Raw genomic sequence first — 11369 nt, 5'->3', positions numbered from 1 at the left:
CTGGGCTTTGCTGCCTAGAACAGGCCTTCAGCACTCTGCCGGCCACCCTCAGGGGTATTTTGACGCCCCAGTAAACACCTACCGTTAAGCACCTAGTAAAGACAAGGCCTGAACTAGAATGCTAGGGATACAGCCCTGTCCTCAAGGAGCTTCCGGTCCACAAGGGAGACCGTGCAACCTGTACCCTGCTAAGGAGCTGTGATGGAGGGTTAGCGGTGGAAAGGGGTCTGGCCCCAGTGTTCTGGGTCCCGTTTTTCTCCTGCACTAGGGTTCATCGAGTGCTTGACTTTCCTTCCGATAATGTTCCCTGGGAGGCCCAGAGAGAGGACAGTTTGAGAAGGGAGAGAGGTCCCTTTCCAATAAGGAGTGGTCCCACTTCCGGGGGAGCCCATCACTTGGGGTGACTCTGAGAGGGCTTTTGGTGCCAGGAGGAAGCCTGGCCCGGGGCCGTTTCTCTGTCCCTCCTCTCTGGGTGGGTCCATCGGGAGCCTGGCCGGCCTGGGCTGGGCCGCTGCAGCAATTCAGGGCTCAGGGATGGGGTAGGGGGCAGGGATGGTGTTCCTGGGCACCAGATATTGCAGCAAGGGCCTCTCCAGGCAGGTGCCAAGCTGAGGCCTGCCCAGGGTCACTGCTTCGAGCCTCTGAAAGAACCTAAGAATCATAGGAATAGCTGCTGCTGGGAGTGTTGGGGCATGTCTGTTCTCTTCAGTCTGGGGACGGGGCTCGCCCCAGCAAAAGGCTGCCTGGGAAGCCTTCTGCAGTCAGCAGGAGGGTAGCCCCATTTGAAAGTGACCTGGGCTTCCTGAGCCCCGAGATTGACAGTTTCTCTCAGCCAGGTGATGCCCCGCTTGGGGGCTTAGGCTGGGGACCCCCTTGGCCTGTTGGATTCTGGACTCGGCCTCGAGGCAGGTGCCTTATAGGCAGGTAGGGGAGCCCAAGATGGTGTTCCCCTGTAGGGCTGGGCCCCCTGGCCCAGTGGGAGGCATTGTCAGGCACGAGCAGTAGTTTGAAAGGAGAGCCAAGGCATCGGAGTCCAGGACAGTTGAGGAAAAGACAGGGTGTTGGCTGCCCCCAGGCGAGGGCGTCTAATGTCACGCCAGTAAGAGGGAAGCCCCAAGAATTCCATTGGTTCTTCCACACTGAATAAATTCTTCCTCAGAACTTGGCCCCTCTTCTCCCCCCTACCCCGTATCCTGGCCAGGGAGTCCCTCAGGGTGTTCTTTCTCGGGGAACCCCTGTGGCCAGAAGGGTGTTTCCGCCCAGACAGCAGGGACAGAGGGAAGGCTCCAGGCCTAGCTTTGCCCCCTGTACCAGGGACCCTCTTGGGGTCACCTGGGATGTAGCCTAACTCCTAGGAATGGGCTCCCCCGGGTCCCAGGGAGGGATATGATTTCTCAGGATGGGAAGGGCTTGGCCACGGGGCCAGGTAAAAAAAAAACAACAAAAAAAAATGGGTCTCCAACAGCTGTTTGTGTTGGGCAGGGACCCCCTAGGGCCCTCCATGAGCCCTTGGCATTTCCCACCAGTCTCCCCAGGCCTCCTCTCACCCTGTGTGCCCAGCTCTCAGGCCCTGAGATGGGAGGAGGGGGTGGGACAGAGGGTCCCCAGGGCGGATGTGCCAGTGCCCTCTCCCCCCGGAGCATTGGGCCTCAGTTTCCCCACTCCCCCAGGGACCGCCGGCCCCGGGCCCAGCTCGTGCTGTGTTTGAATTCTCTCTCTGTTTTGTTCTCTGTCCTGTGCTGTTGTGTCTCCCCGTGCGTGTCTGGTCCCCAGGATCCGGTGCTAAGAAACAGGGCGAGGACTTAGCGGATAATGAAGGGGACGAAGACGAAGGTATTTGGGGGCTGCAGGGCGCGGAGGCTGGTGCATGGCACAGAGCCCTTCCCCCTCTGGCTGGGGAGAAGCCCCGGCTGTCTGTCTGTCTGTCCGTCCGTCCGTCCGTCCGTCCGTCCGTTGGGGGTGTTTCTGTTCCTGCACAAGGCGGTTGGTCTCTTCGTCCATCACCGTCAGGGGCCCCGGGTGGCCACCAGGGCCAGGGAGGGAGGGCCCCTGGGCAACGGGAACAGCTGATTGGAGCAGGGGACTAAGAGCAGAGCTGTATGGAGCGCAGCCCCCTCCCAGTGCCCGACCTGCCGAAGGGAACACATTCCCCAAACGGGTCTCTCTCAGATGGGCACCGGCCCCCTGAGGACAAGACAGGGCTGGGCACTCCCCACCTCTGATGACCTGCAGGGAAAATGGCAGGATCCAAGCCACGTGACGATTGGGAAAGACTGGAGAAATAACTAACCATTGCCCTAAGACCAGGGGCCCTAGGGAAACTGACCTAGAGCCGGAGCCTGGCCCCGGGCTGGGCTGGGCTGGGCTGGCTGTGAGGGCTCTGGGTTAATGAGGACGGCCCTGAAGAGTGCCTGAGCTCTGGAGAGCAGTGTGACCAGGAGAGCCGCTCCCCTCTCCCTCCTCCCCATACCAGAGAAGAAGCTGGTGTGGAGATGGGTCGCTAGCCAGGCCAGGGCCCAGAGCTCGTTTGCTTGGGGTGGGGATGGGAGCCACAAGGTCCCTGGTCCTCAGACCAGATTTCCCTCTGTGACACTGTCTACCCAGCCGTCGGTCGGTCGTTCTATCTCCCCGCTAAGGCCCCACCTTGACCCCCCCCCAATCCCCAAAGCCCTCTCCCCCAGGGGCCCTCCCTGAGCACAGAACAGCAGTGACACAGAACACTCGAGGTGTGTTCCTTCGTGCCAAGGGGGTCGCAGCAGTAAGGCTATTGGGGCTGGAGCCAGCCCATGGCCAGTCCGCAGTGGCATTGCCTCAGCTCACAGCGTACCATGGGGTGAAGGAAGGATGTTTCCCCTTGGTCCTGCCCTCTAGATCTTTTCTGTCTTCCAGCAGCCGTGCCCCTCCAGGGCTTGTGCACAGGCCCAGAGAAGCAAGCTCCACCCCACGCCAGTGCCCTCAGTCCTCTTTTCTTTTCCCCTTGTACTCCCCCCCTTGTCTCTGTCTGCACTGGGGGGAGGGGGGATGCCCGCAGCAGCCACTGCTGCCATAGCCATGTTTCCATGTGACTGGTCTGGTCTGGTCTGGTCTTGGGGGTTGCAAGGCTCCCCAGACCCTCCCTAAAGCTGTGTCAGGTCCCAGGACTCTTGGGTGCCCAGGGCATGGACTCAATCATGGGGGAGGGTCTAACCCTAGCCCACTGAGGCATGCACAGGCCTAGTGGGGCCAGGCATGATGGCTGCCTGTAGCCCTCGGCAAGGGCGCAATAAGGAGCCCTTGGAGAACTTCACTTTCCTCTCCTGAAAACCACTGAGACCAGAGTCCAGCTGTCACTGTCTCTCTGGCCGCCCCTGGAGCCTTAGCTAAGTCCTGCCCTTGGGTTGGCGATGGTGTCCTGGCACCTGAGATCGCTTGGCCGCCTTCTCCCTGCCCAGCCTCTCCTGGGACGGCGGGCTGGGGGCTGGGTGGAAGGCCACCCCCCCCCCAGCCTTGGTCTCACCTCTTCTCCTTGCAGACATTCGGGACAGCGGAGCCAAGCCAGTCATGGTCTACATCCACGGGGGCTCCTACATGGAGGGCACGGGCAACATGATCGATGGCAGCGTCCTTGCCAGCTATGGCAACGTAATCGTCATCACCCTCAACTACCGGGTTGGGGTACTAGGTATGGCTTGGGAAATGGCAGGCCAGGATGAAGGCGCTAGCAGACCAGGTCAGAAAGCTGTGACTGAGCTAGGCGGATGTGGGCCTTGGAGACTACGGGAAGTTTAGGGCCAACTTTCTACCTCCTAGAGAGTTTGGTAGATATAGAGCTGGCAGGTGCTGTCCCCTCAAGGCGCCCTTCCCTAAAGGGTGCTCTCTTCTGGGATTTGGCCGCGCACATTCTCTTTACTCGTTTATTCGCCTGCTCCTCGGGATGCTTTGCTCCCTTCTCTCCCCCTCCGTGGTGGCCGTCGTGGTTCTCGTGGCTAAGGGAGCTGGTGTCCAAGCAAGACCCTGGGGAGCGCAGCTGTGTGAGTCTCTGTCCTCTGAAAGGCCATGCTGCTTCCTGGGCCTCCTCCGAGGCTCGGTGCCAGTTCTCGGGGTTAGGCCTGCCTCCTGGGCGGAAGGGCAGAGAGCACCGTTGTTCATTTCAGCGCCTGGTTTGTTACTTTGCTAGTCCCAGGCCTGTGTGTGACTCTGGTGCGCATGTCCCTGGGCCCGTGACGTGAGCTCTTGGTTCGGTGGGATGAGAAGAAGGCACGCATCACTGCCTGGCTGGGGCCAGAGGTTCCGTAGGCCCACGGAAGAAGAGGACACCATCCTCCGTCCCAGATCCCAGCCAGCATCCGGCCTATCTCAGCAGCCTAAGGGTGTGCTAGCTCTGCCTCCACCACTGCTCTCTGGGAGTGGGGGGCAACAGGAACCACTTGCCCAGTGATCGGGCTGGAGGCCTGTGAGCCTCTGCTTCATTACGGGCTGCTGGCCTCTTGGGGAAACCCTGAGGAAGCCTCAGTTTGCCCTTCTATGGCTTCTTTGCTTTCTGGTCTTTACCATTCGAAGCAGCAGCTTGATTTAGTGACTAAGATACAGAGCAGACCTAAAACTTCAGAGAAGATGAGGAAAAGGGAAGTGGGAGGACCGACGTCTTAGAGCCAGCTAGGACCTCAGGGGTCCCAAAAGCCTAGGCCTAGGCCTAGGAGAGGAATGTACCTTAAGGGCCATCTAGTCTAGTGTCTCTCTCTCTCTCATTCTCTCCCTTCCTCTCTCCCTCCTTTTTTCTAGATCAGGAAACTGAGGAAAGAGAGGGCAGGAAGGGACCAGATTAAGAAAGGACAAAGGACTGGTGTGTCCAGGGTGGGTGTAGTCTGCTGCTTAGGAAAAATGACCAGTTAGCATGGCCCTTTGAAATGACAGCTTTTCCCTTCAAATGCTTGGACCACTTTTTCCAGGGGGAGCAGCTCCGCTCCCATCCAGCCTCCAGGAGAAGAGCTCTGGAGGCGGGGGGGAAGGCACCATGGGAACCTGGTTAAAGGAGTAGGGCACAAGGTACAGGGACAAAGTGGTTTTGCAGAAGGTGCAGCTTTTGCCAAGTCAGGGCCTTTGGTAGAAACAGTTCTGTGGATTCCTGTCACACTGGTTTAGAGGCTCCTTTCCCGAGTGGGATAGTCTGATCAACCCACTAGGGGGAGAAGTTTCTGTATCAGCTGTAACCAGAAACAATCTTTCCCTGAGGACTGGAGGAAATCGGGCCAAGGGCTGGATCCAGGCCCACAGCCAAAGGCTCCCTTCGCTGCCGCCGCCGCCGCCGCCACCACCACCACCACTACTGCTGCTGCCACTGCCGCCACTGCTGCCGCAGCCGCCACCACCACCACCACCACCACCACCACCACCACCGTCACTGCCACTGCCTCCTTTGTCCCCTTCAGTCTCCGTTCTGGGTTGGGCTTGATGAAGTCATTTGGTTTCCTTCAGCTGTGGGGGAAAGTGTGGCCAGAATCTCTTAAAACCCTCAGGGCCGTCTAGGCCAGCAGAACTGTAGCCCCTGAATAGGTGGTCTTCCAGCCTTTGCTTGAAACCCCACAATAGGCAAAGGAGACTCTCTGCCTAGCCCCCTGAGGAACAGCTCAGACAAACCGTCAGGAAGTCTTTCCCAGTGTCCAGCTTCAGCCTTGCTCCCCGTACCCCCTCCTCCCTCTAGGACCAGCCAGGGCATTGATTCCATCAAGCCAGGAGCCAGGTAGGCCTATCTGGCACTGGAGGAGGAGCTGGGTAGGAAGCATTGAATCTGGGTAGCCGATGCTCTCGGCCTCTCCGTGTTATCTCAGGGCTTGGTCACCAAAAGGAGGCACGGGCGGCAGGGTTAACGTGGTCCTCCCTCAAAGACAGAGCTTGCAACTCCTCAAATGAAGGAGGGGTATCCCTAAAGCAGAGGGATGGGGGCTCTGTTCAGAACCTCAGAGTCGAACGTTCTCCCCTTCCTGCCTTGACTCCCCGTTGGCCAAAAAAGAAAGCCTCCTGAACGTGGGTTTTGTCTGGTAACTCCGGCACCTAGCTTTGATGCCCATGGCTGGCTTTGCCAACTTCCTTAGGGCCGCAGCCCCAGCCTTGGGCCAGGATGTTTGCCTGGGGCAGACAGAGGCAGAGGGCATTTGGCTTTTGCCCCCCTCGCCCCAGACCGAGCTGATGCTCTAATCTCTAGGAGGCTGAATAGCCTGGGCCGGCCTAGTGGAGTGCCCACTGGCTCTGCACTGAATGACTTTTGCCTTGGGCTGCAGAAGGTTTGTATGCTCGGGCCCACAGGCCGCAGATGGACTTTCCCATCTTTCTTCCTCTCTCCCTTCGAGGCTGTTTGTTGTATGGGAGCCAATGAGACATCGGCCTCATTCTTCAGCATCCCTCCTCCAGAGGGCCAGGGGAAGCAACACCACCAGCTCTGCTACTGCCTTAGTTCTTGGCCCTCTGAGGTCCTGAGGCAAGCTTTCCTTCCTCGTGAGGACATTCCGGGTCGACACCGGCCAAGGCTCCCGTTGCCCAAAAGAGAGAAGGACAATGGGGGTAGAGGACAGTGTTGGTGACAGGGAAGAGAAGGAGATAGGAGTGCTGTGGGTGTGGGGGGCGGCCAGGCAAAGACCTAGGGCCCTCTTTTGGCCTCATTTCCCAGAATCCCTCGTCGTCCCCATCTCCGACCTAGAGCCCAACTCAGCCTGTCTACGTGTGGCTGCCTGGGCCCATTCATATGGGTTCAGTATCTACTGTGGAACAGAAACAGAGACTCAGGCAGTCTTTGGGGTATGGGGAGCTTCCTGATATGGCCTCCCATCAAATGGGTTCCAGGTGGTTGGTATGCATGAGCCCAAGGCCTCTTCTGTGAGCCAAGGCTAGGGACAGGTGGTGGTGGGTGCCAGGAAAGGAAGACCTGGGACCTCAGCAGCAGGGGACGAGAGGGAGGGGAATAGGTTGGCCCTTTCTATGGGATGGCCAGCAGGTGGGTGGGAAGGGCATTGCCATGGCAATGTGGCTCACAGCAGCAAATCCCAGCAGGTGGGTGGGAAGGTGGTCTCCATGGTGACATGTCTCCTTGGCAGAAAAATCCCAGTAGGTGGGCGGGAAGACCTGTTTCCATGGTAACACGTTTCCAAAGCAGTGACACTCTTCCTCTATCAGACCAAGATGGTTTAAACCAAATCCCTTGGGATGGGAGCCAGAGTAGGAGCGGAGAAATGGAAGATTCTGGAACCACGTAGGCCTCTAAAAAAGGGAGGGATTGGGATGAAGGTGGAGGCCCCCACAAAGTGACTCCTCCTGGGGTTGTAAGTCAAAGGGGAATGGCCTCTACTGCACTTAGCAGAAGGAACTTGGGAGCCGTTGGCCCTCAAGAGCCCCAGAATCTTTGCCCTGAGCAGGGTATGAGGTCGATGCCCTCCCTGGCCTTGGATCAAGTCTCCCGATGTGAGGTCGACACTCCGGGTGGGAGTTGTCTGTCTGCGCGCTCCCACAGTGAGGAAAAGAGAGCTAGACTCCGTACCCGTCTGTGCCTTGGCATGCCATGCCCCAGTTCTCCCAGCCCCAATCCTCCACTCTTCTCACCCATTCTGTTGGGCCTAGGTTTCCTGAGCACCGGGGACCAGGCTGCCAAGGGAAACTATGGGCTCCTGGACCAGATTCAGGCCCTCCGCTGGGTGAGTGAGAACATCGCCTTCTTTGGTGGAGACCCTCGCCGCATCACTGTATTTGGTTCTGGCATTGGGGCCTCCTGTGTCAGCCTCCTCACGCTGTCCCATCACTCTGAGGGTGAGTAATTCCTCAGGGGGATGCAGGTGTATGCAGGGGCAGGAAGAGCCTTAGGGATGGGGAGAGGGTCCTGGGCTCCACTGGCTGCCCCCTTAACCCTTGGGCCTGCCAGCCTCAGAGTGCTCAGGTCCAAGACCCCAAGGCTTCTAGCAATACCTTTCCATTGCCCGTCTTAGAGAAGGGAAGGCTTTCTCTCTAGGGAAAAGGCCTCTGCCATGGGACTCTGGCGAGGCATGGAAGGAGGCCCCTTCTTTCCCAAGGGCCTCTTTCTTCCTGATAGAGTTAGGAGACATGCTCTTGGAGGGGACAAGTCTCAGGTGTCGGGTCGAGTGGAAGAGACATTTTCTCTGCAGGAGGGAAGTGCAGGTCTCCTTGGGGGGCTGTGGAGTCTTTCTTCAAGATGGGAGAGGAGGAGGAGTCATTGGGCCCCACCTTCTCTTGAGCCAGTGAGATCCTGTGAGGGGAAATTTCTTTCCCTTTCCTCCCCTTGGAAGCTTCTCTTCTTCCCCCCCCCCTCCCCGTTAGAGTCTGGTCAGCCTTGGTCTGTGTCAGGAAGGCTCTGTGCATTACTGGCTTGCAGCCCGGGGTGCATCTCTTAAGTTCCCATTGCTCTCTGGGGAAATAAGTTAAGGAGACTTTCCTAATCTACATCACTAGAGGAAGTTTCCGTGCCAGGAGTTCCCCCGTCGGAGGGGAAAGGGAATGGCTTTTTCCCTTTTTGGCTAGAGGGGTAAAATGTCTCAGGGCCTCAGTTTCCTCTCCTGGACCTGTGGGGCTCAGCCGGGTGCTCTCCAAGGGCCCATTCGGCTCTGCTGTTCTATGTCCCATTCATGGGGATCTGCTTATGTCTTTCCGGCTTGGAGGCGTCACCCCTGTCTCTGGGAGGCTCATCAACCCCAGGAAAACTTTCTGAGTTAGGGAAGAGGGTTCGTCCCCCAAGTCTGGCTCTTGGAGGGAAGGACTTGCTGTTCTAACCCTTTCGGTGCCCTCCTCATTCTGGGGCTCTGGTCTCCAGAGGGAGAAGCCTGGCAACGGGCTCTATCTGACGAAGGAGGGCTAGTAAGGAGCTCTTCCGCCCAATTGGGAAACGGCCTTCCCTCCTCTCCAGCCTCCATGGCAAAGGCTCGTCTTGACACGTGGATTTGGGGTGGGCTCTGAAGCAGAGTAGGTGATGGGAGAGGGGATTCCCTCCCCCAGAACAGCCCTAGTAACACTGGTGTAAGAGTTCTGGTCCCGTGTGTGCACCGGGGTCAAGGGGGGAGTTCTAGTCAGGTTGGAATTCTGTACAAGAGATTCTAGGAAATGCCTAGAGCCTTAGTTGTTGGGTCTGGCACACTGGGAGGCTCTGACGGGTTGCTGCCTGTCCCCTGCAGGGCTCTTCCAGAGGGCCATCATCCAAAGTGGCTCAGCGCTGTCCAGCTGGGCAGTGAACTACCAGCCAGTCAAGTATACTAGCTTGCTGGCAGACAAGGTGGGGTGCAATGTGCTGGATACCGTGGACATGGTCGATTGCCTACGGCAGAAGAGTGCCAAAGAGTTGGTGGAGCAAGATATCCAGCCAGCTCGTTACCACGTGGCCTTCGGTCCTGTGATCGATGGGGACGTGATCCCTGATGACCCCGAGATCCTCATGGAGCAGGGCGAGTTCCTCAACTATGACATCATGCTTGGCGTCAACCAGGGGGAGGGGCTCAAGTTTGTGGAGGCCGTGGTGGACCCGGAGGATGGAGTGTCAGGTACGGACTTTGACTACTCGGTCTCCAACTTTGTGGACAACCTGTATGGCTACCCTGAGGGCAAGGACACCCTTCGGGAGACCATCAAATTCATGTACACAGACTGGGCAGACCGGGACAACCCTGAGACTCGCCGTAAAACTCTGGTGGCCCTTTTCACTGACCACCAATGGGTAGAGCCTTCCGTGGTGACAGCTGACCTGCATGCCCGCTATGGCTCGCCCACCTACTTCTACGCCTTCTACCACCACTGCCAGAGCCTCATGAAGCCAGCGTGGTCTGACGCAGCCCACGGGGATGAGGTGCCCTATGTCTTTGGCATCCCCATGGTCGGCCCCACTGACCTCTTCCCCTGCAACTTCTCCAAGAACGATGTCATGCTCAGTGCTGTTGTTATGACCTACTGGACCAACTTTGCCAAGACCGGGTGAGGAGACGCCCTGGTCCCTGCCCCGTTAGGACCCCAGCATGCCTTCTCCTCTAGCCAGACCCTGTCCATCATCCATCTCCTCTTAGCCCGGAGCGTCCCTAATGTCTCCCCTCACCCTCCTACCACCCATCCCCCTCATTCTGGCTCATTTCCTTTTTGACAAAAACTCCTGCAGGGGTTGGGGAGGTGCCCCTGAATTTGATATGCAAGAAGGCTTGAGGGGGACCTGGCAGAACTAATAGGAGGTACTGCCTCCAGGGCCAGGAGATCCAGAGCAAGGGAGAGGAGAGCCACGGGCAGGCCAAGATGTGGGGAAGGAGAAGGGAGTGGGGGGGGGGGGCAGGTGTGGGAATGAGATGGGGTCGGCGGGGAGGTTAGGACTGGGAAAGAAGAGACACTGCCAACCCCACTTCACGGGCCCCCCCCACCCCGCCCCGCAACACAAGGCAGGGTGATGACTGCAGATTTCCATCCGGTGTTTCAGGGATCCCAACAAGCCCGTCCCCCAGGACACCAAATTCATCCACACCAAGGCCAACCGCTTCGAGGAGGTGGCCTGGTCCAAGTATAACCCCCGGGACCAGCTGTACCTTCACATTGGGCTGAAGCCCCGGGTCCGCGACCACTACCGGGCCACCAAGGTGGCCTTCTGGAAGCACTTGGTGCCCCACCTGTACAACCTGCACGACATGTTCCACTACACATCGACCACCACCAAAGTGCCGCCCCCGGACACCACCCACAGCTCTCACATCACCCGCCGCCCTAATGGCAAGGCCTGGAGCACCAAGCGGCCAGCCATTTCTCCAGCCTACAGTAACGAGAACGCCCAGGGCACCTGGAACGGGGACCAGGATGCCGGACCTCTCCTGGTGGAGAACCCTCGCGACTACTCCACGGAGCTGAGTGTCACCATTGCCGTTGGGGCCTCCCTCCTGTTTCTCAACGTGCTAGCTTTTGCCGCCCTCTACTACCGCAAGGACAAGAGGCGGCAGGAGCCCCTGCGGCAGCCCAGTCCCCAACGGGGTCCCGGGGGTCCCGGGGAGATGGGAGCGGCCCCCGAGGAGGAGCTGGCAGCCCTACAGCTAGGTCCCTCGCATCATGAGTGTGAGGGCCCCCCTACCCACGACCCACTCCGCCTCAGTGCCCTCCCTGACTACACCCTGACGCTGCGACGTTCCCCCGACGACATCCCTCTCATGACCCCCAACACCATCACCATGATCCCCAACTCCCTGGTGGGGCTGCAGACGCTGCACCCCTATAACACCTTTGCTTCTGGCTTCAACAGTACTGGGTTGCCCCACTCACACTCCACCACACGGGTATAGCTCTCACCTGGAGCCCGGCCTTTGCCCAGCCCAGCTTCCTCCCCGTCTCCCCGCCTCCCAGCACCCACCCGTGCACACCCATATACACCCGCCCCCACA

General features: G+C 58.8%; 1 protein-coding gene across 3 annotated transcripts in view; it reads left to right on the top strand.

Annotated features, from left to right (window-relative positions):
• NLGN3 (neuroligin 3) overlaps positions 1-11363 on the top strand; it is a 14227-nt gene extending 2864 nt beyond the window's left edge. For 2 of the 3 annotated variants that reach the window (XM_044682459.1, XM_044682458.1), the window contains 5 exons: positions 1774-1833; positions 3512-3661; positions 7588-7773; positions 9147-9936; positions 10424-11363. In XM_044682459.1, coding sequence (XP_044538394.1) covers positions 1774-1833; positions 3512-3661; positions 7588-7773; positions 9147-9936; positions 10424-11270 — 2033 coding nt within the window. In that variant the 3' untranslated portion in view covers positions 11271-11363. The remainder of the gene's footprint in view (positions 1-1773; positions 1834-3511; positions 3662-7587; positions 7774-9146; positions 9937-10423) is intronic. The other variant, XM_044682460.1, reaches the window with a different exon arrangement.
• The last annotated feature ends 6 nt before the right edge of the window (positions 11364-11369 follow it).

This window comes from Gracilinanus agilis, chromosome X (assembly GCF_016433145.1).
Source record: "Gracilinanus agilis isolate LMUSP501 chromosome X, AgileGrace, whole genome shotgun sequence".
In the NCBI taxonomy this organism is placed as follows: domain Eukaryota; kingdom Metazoa; phylum Chordata; class Mammalia; order Didelphimorphia; family Didelphidae; genus Gracilinanus; species Gracilinanus agilis.
Note: the sequence above shows the minus strand (reverse complement) of the source record. Positions and strands in the feature narration are given on the sequence as shown.